A 6,732-nucleotide genomic window follows, 5' to 3' on the forward strand; every position below is an offset into this window, starting at 1 on the left:
GAAAAACAAGGTAAAAGGGATACAGATTAAAGAAAAAAAAACAGACAAAATAGAAAGATACACTAAAAGCAAGGTGCAGTACAAATAAAAGTGCAAAGAGTGCAGTGTCGGGAAGGCAGGCTCACCTCAGGTCAAAGGCCAGGCAGAAAAGATGTGTTTTTACTAGTTTTTTTAAAAGCCTCAATGCTCTCGGCGGCTCTGATGTGGAGGGCAGGGGAGGTCTGCTTTCAGGGCAGTGAATAACATGTTCATGAACAACATGTTCAGCTCTATAGTGTGTTGCTAGGTGGAGAGGCTCATATTATCTGGAGAGGCTCACATGATCTGATTACTAAGTAGCAAAACCACCTAGCATGAACAAACGATCAATATGTTGCAGCAAATAGTGCATCTGCCCAGGGGTTTGACCACAGAGGTCAGACTAACAGACCGTCCTCTCCCCCCCTTCGTCTCCCCCAGGTCAACGCCATCCCTCTGAAGTCGTCGTGGGTGATGACGTGTGCCTACGCGCCCTCAGGGAACCTGGTGTCGTGCGGCGGACTGGACAACATGTGCTCCATCTACAACCTCAAGGGCAAGGATGGCAACGTCAAGGTCATGCGTGAGCTGGCCGCGCACACTGGTAGGACACGTAAACACACCACTGGTCACACATCACAGTGTGGTATTGTGTGGAGTGACATCGTGACATTAGAACTATAAGGTTCTATCTCCATTTTTGTCAAAATTTAGTTGTTTACATAATCTGATCCATTAGGTGTTTATTAATGCCTGTGTGGTGTTATTTTTAAAATGTTGACATTTTTGAGTTAGTAATTCATAAAATACAAAGATTCCATCTCACAGAACATAATGGAATGTAAAAACTTTGACGCTCAATATCTCTGAACTGCCCTAAACGGAGATGGAACCTTGTAATTCTAAGCTCACGGTGTGTTGTTACCAAATGTTCCAGCTATAACATCACTAATGTTATTCGCTGAAGTTGATTGGTTCTTATGGTGTCTCTGTCTGCTGTTGCCTAGGTTACCTGTCCTGCTGTCGTTTCCTGAGTGACAGTGAGATCATCACCAGCTCTGGTGACTGCACCTGGTAAGAAGGAGATGTCCTCACGTTGTGATAGGCTGATCAATCCGTCAATCAAATGATTGTTCCAGACTGTTTAACACACACACACACACGCGCGCGCACACACACACACACACATACACGTACACACACACACGCACACACACACACACACACACACACGCGCGCGCACACGCACACACACACACACATACACATACACATACACATACACACACACACGCACACACACACACGCACACACACACACACACACACACGCACACACCGCACACACACACACATACACACACACGCGCATGCGCACACACACACACACACACACACACACACACACACACACACACACACACACCCCTGTGACAGAGAATCTAGTCTATCGTCTTACAGTGATACATCCTAACACACCCCCATACTTTACTCCTGTCTCTCCTCATCTTCCTCTTCCTCTCCCCCTCCTCCTCCTCCTCCTCCTCCTCCATCCTCAGTGTTCTATGGGACATCGAGACGGGGACACAGAAGACCATCTTCGCGGGCCACCTGGGGGACTGCATGTCTCTGGCCGTGTCACCAGACTACAAGATGTTCATCTCGGGGGCGTGTGACTTCACTGCCAAGCTGTGGGACATCAGGGAGGGCACCTGCAGACAGACCTTCAGTGGCCACGAGAGTGACATCAATGCCATCGGGGTGAGGAGGAGCAGGAGGAGGAGGAGGAGGAGGAGGAGGGGGGGGAGGAGGAGGAGGAGGACCCACTAATTATTGATTTATTCTGTAGTTTACATGATATGGGACAGGCTCAATGAAAACATTGATATGTTGAATCATGAACTGTCGGATGCACTGTGCACGACATAGTTACGTTAAAGCGTTTTCTTTCAGGCTATTCGTTGATACAAATATTCAAGGTTTAACCCATTTCTTAGGCTTAATAGGGGGGGGGGGGGAAAGAATGCATCAACACCCCCTAACCTCCTCCACCTGTCCACTCATTATTTTTATTTTTTTAAGTTATTTTTTCTGAGTGGCAGTCCCACTCATATTTTTCATTTTTATTGACAGTTACAGTGAAGATTTAGACAGGAAGGATGGGTGAGAGAGAGAGGAGGGATGACATGCAGGATATGTCCCTGGCCGGAATCGAACCGGGGACCCTGCGGTTACATGGTCAACGCTTAACCCGCTACGCCACCTAAGCGCCCCGTCCACTCATCTTCTGCCTCTTCTTCTTCTCTCTCCAGTTCTTCCCCAACGGGAACGCGGTGATCACAGGTTGTGACGACGCCACCTGTAAGCTGTACGACCTACGGGCCGACCAGGAGCTCATCACGTATCAGGACTCCACCATTATGTGCGGCGTGACCTCACTCGCCACCTCCCTCTCCGGACGCCTCATACTGGCCGGCTACGACGACTTCAACGTCAACATCTGGGACACGCTCAAGGCAGAGAGAGTGGGTGAGTACGGAGCCGATGGAGGAGGAAGGGAACGAGAGGGGGGGAGGGGGGGGGCAATAGGGATGGATAGAGGGCGAGAAGGAAAGGAAGTAAGGACATGTAGAGTTCACAAAGTGAAGAGTCCAGAGTCATGAGTGTGAACTTTCTAGTTTGGTGTTTCTGCTCTCCATGCCTATACAAGCTGTAATTGCATTATCGTGACGTTAGAATTATAAGGTTCTATCTCCATTTTGGTCAAAATTGAGTCTTTTACATAACCTGATCCATTAGGTGTTTATTAATGCCTGTGCAGTGTTATTTTTAAAATGTTGACATTTCTGAGTTAGTAATTAATAGAATACAAAGGTTCCATTTCACAGAACATAATGGAATGTAAAAACTTTGACGCTCTATATCTCTGAACTGCCCTAAACGGAGATAGAACCTTATCATTCTAAACTCACGTTATGCCAAACATTACACCAAATATAACCTAGGTGTGCATTATATTCTACATTGACATTGATATATCTGTTTCTGTTTCTGTATTTCAGGAGTTCTGGCCGGTCATGACAACAGAGTGAGCTGCATCGGAACCAGCAGTGACGGGATGGCATGCTGCACAGGATCCTGGGACAGCTTCCTGAAGATATGGAACTGAGGCAGTCCTCCACTGGACAGACCTAAAAAGAGAGTGAGAGAGTGGGAGAGGGGGATAGACTTAGGGGAGGAATACATAGAGAGAGAGAGAGAGAGAGAGAGAGAGAGAGAGAGAGAGAGAGAGAGAGAGAGAGAGAAAGAGAAAGAGAAAGAGAAAGAGAAAGAGAGAGAGAAAGAGAGAGGGGAAGGTTGGAAGTTTAAGAGAGGGATTGGGGACTAGACACGTGGGTTTAGAGGAGGTATCTTTGTTGTGCCAAGTCCTGTTTAAGATTTGAGAGACATATTTGTGATAAGAGGGAGAAATCATTTTCTAGTTTTGGGGGGTGGGGATTTTTTTTAAAGAAAAGAGAATTCTTAGTTTTGATTTTATGCCATGGTTCAACCACATTCAAACATCAGGGGGCAGTGTCCCAGACATGGATTAAGCCTAGTCTTGTAAATGACCCTATCAATGGAAAATCTAACATTAGGCTTAATCTGTGTCCCAGGAAACCAGCCCTAGATACTTTTATTAATATTTTGTCCAGCATTTGAAAGGATTACCTATGTCATGAGAAGCAGTTGCCAAATGGAATGGTAGATGATACCATACTATAGGATGAAATCCATGACCACTATTAGCCTGTGGAGGTTTACAATAACTATGTTGTTACTATTTTATATCAAAAGAGAAGTTGAAATGGACGTATGTGTCAGATGAATATGTAAGCGTTACTTTTTGTTTCAAGCGGCTGTTGTTTTTGGTTTGGTTAGAGTTCTCTTCTTCCTAGGTGTTGTATGTTTGTTTTTTTCATTTTCTAAAAATTACATTAGAATGGATTTGTTTAGGCTGCAGGTTTCTACATTAGTCTCAGAAAGATGTTTACGTGCATATGTATTTAAAATAGAATATTTTTACCATGAGTTTGGGCCTACTTTTTTGGCCTTCTCCCCCCGAATGGCTAGTCACAAAAAGGCATGAGTGCTTTTAGTAAACCGTTGGATTGACAGATGGTATGATATAATGGATCTCATGGTTCACTAAGCACTAACAAAAAAACATCTTTCACATGGTCACAGGACATTGGTTGTGTGTTTAAACCCTACATGTGTGAAAGCTGTATCTATCTCGGTGTGAAAGTGCTTGGGTGGCAAACATGGCTGTGTGTGTAAAACAAAAGCAGCAAAAGCAGTAGCAGCAGCCTAACTTGTGTACAGCACAGTATCTACCTGAACATAACTCAATGTGACATCACATGAAACACCCATCAAAACACCAGCTAGTACAGCCTGACACTGCACTGATGTAACGAGGGAGGTCAGGTGTTTGTAGTTTTTCTCTCATCATATACACCCTCTGTACGACAATTTGGATTGCCTTTATTTAAACGTTGGAACACTCACCATGTATCAGTCTGTGAATAGTAAAGCCATAACACCTTTCTTAACTTTCTAATAAATATGGAATAAGGCTTCAGGATCACCTTGACTGTCGTTCTTTCTGTGATGTTTTTTGCCTAGCATAACTACAATATGTAATTAGTAAGTACAAATGAATTAAAGGAATAGTTGCCTTTGACACTGGTTTGTTTTGACCTACCATGGGTGTTAAACCTGGTCACTTGTTATGTACAATACTTTCCCGTTTATTTCTCACAAAACTACCCAATGGAAAACCTTTGGTAAGTAAAAAAGAAGAGTGAATGATCCCTTTTAAGGCCTTTACCCCTCTGCATGGTATGGAAGCGTCATTGATGTCCTGATTGTATAGAATAAAAGACACCCAAAAAAACATTAAAAGCAAATACATTTATTTTTATTAACATAAAAAGACAACCACAGGATAGGATAGGACACAGGATAGGACATATGCATACAAGACAAGACAAATCAGATGGAACTTTAAAAAAAGCATCATATACATATAAAATCCTTCTGAAAGTATATAAAAAATAGTAAAAACATCTGTACATTTCAAAAGGAAAATTGAGAAAGGAAAAGAAAAGTGGCAGGTTTCTGTACACATCTGGCAGTGTGTGTGTGTGTCCTTGGGCAGTTTCTATCTGTTTTCCTTGTTAAGTGCCACGGTCAGGACTCTGCGGTCCAACTGGCCCAGTCTCTGTCTGTCCGGGGTGGACACCTTCAGCTTCATCTGAGGGGCAGCAGGAGAGAAGACAACACTTATACACAATACTTCCACAACTCATAACATTGTGTCCAACACCAGAAAACATTTTATAGAATTTGGTGAAGACACATTCTGAGTTTGAGCGAGTGTGTCAGATATGAAAGATTGTGAGAGTGGTGCCAGACAGTGAGAAAGTGTAGTGGATTATGCCACCGCTTTTTTTTTTAGGACTACCATGCCACTTCCCATCTTTCCCCTAAAATGTGCAGTTCTGTCGCAGTGCCAGCAGAGGGCACACATCACAAAGAGAGACATAATAACCATATACATGTACTGTCCTGGGGAAGAAGTCAGATTGCCAAATTGAATATCTATAAATAATTTTGATATGGAAAGAAACATTTCATCCACCCATCTATTTCCTACTTGCCTTCATGTGCCCCCCTGCTGGTACAAAACACACTAGTTATACTAGTATAACCACCCACTAGTTATTCATACTTAGTTCTTAACTAGTGGGAGTTCTTGTGTCTATAGATTCTGTGGTCACACACGTGTACATACCTGTGTAGACTGGTCTATGGGGGAGTTGGTTGCCTTGAGCATTTGCAGAGGGGAGCGACCTTCAGCCATGAGGGCTTTGCCTGCCACAGGGGGGAGAGAAGAAACCAGGTTTAAATAATAATAATAATAATAAATAGTTTGTGACAACCAAATCAATTTAAAAACAATTCCACCAGAAGATCCTACACACCTCTTTGCTTCTGCTTGGCTGACCCTCGTCCCTTGTTCTCGTTACCCACGTTCTTCCCTCCGACCCGGACAGAGAGTGGGGAGGAGGCCTTTCCTCCACGACCTCTGGCCCTCAGCCCGGGGGCACCGAACCCCTTCCCCAGCCACTGAGGCTTGAACACCACCTGACTGGGGCTCTTGGTGTCGAAGGTGGGGCAGCGGATGCCGGTTTGAAGTTGCTGGCTCAAGCTTGGGCTGTGACCAGTGGGGGGGGCCTGGGTAGTGGTGGTGGTTGGGGGTGCCACGGATAACTCTTGCACGATGATGGGCAGCTCTGGTTCTAGATCCCCTGACGCCACTGCCACCTCTGGTTCTAGATCCCCTGTCGCTGCCACCTCTGGTTCTAGATCCCCTGACGCTGCCACCTCTGGTTCTAGCTCCCCTGACGCTGCCACCTCTGGTTCTAGATCCCCTGTCGCTGCCACCTCTGGTTCTAGATCCCCTGTCGCTGCCACCTCTGGTTCTAGATCCCCTGTCGCTGCCACCTCTGGTTCTAGATCCCCTGTCGCTGCCACCTCTGGTTCTAGATCCCCTGTCGCAGCCACCTCTGGTTCTAGATCCCCTGTCGCTGCCACCTCTGGTTCTAGATCCCCTGACGCTGCCATCTCTGCCTTCTCCTGGGTGTCGGTAACCATGTCAACTGCTGT

The 6,732-nt window shown here is 45.3% G+C and overlaps 1 protein-coding gene across 1 annotated transcript in view; it reads left to right on the forward strand.

Annotated features, from left to right (window-relative positions):
- Positions 1-3,187, forward strand: part of gnb3a (guanine nucleotide binding protein (G protein), beta polypeptide 3a) — a gene marked incomplete at both ends in the record, with an annotated part of 4,598 nt that extends 1,411 nt beyond the window's left edge. The window contains 5 exons of the mRNA XM_080540445.1: positions 460-622; positions 1,026-1,092; positions 1,578-1,779; positions 2,331-2,547; positions 3,081-3,187. Of these exons, the coding sequence (XP_080396571.1) occupies positions 460-622; positions 1,026-1,092; positions 1,578-1,779; positions 2,331-2,547; positions 3,081-3,187 (756 nt within the window). The remainder of the gene's footprint in view (positions 1-459; positions 623-1,025; positions 1,093-1,577; positions 1,780-2,330; positions 2,548-3,080) is intronic.
- Between the last annotated feature and the right edge of the window lie 3,545 nt (positions 3,188-6,732).

This window comes from Nansenia antarctica, assembly GCF_963989245.1.
Source record: "Nansenia antarctica genome assembly, chromosome: 10".
NCBI lineage: Eukaryota > Metazoa > Chordata > Actinopteri > Argentiniformes > Microstomatidae > Nansenia > Nansenia antarctica.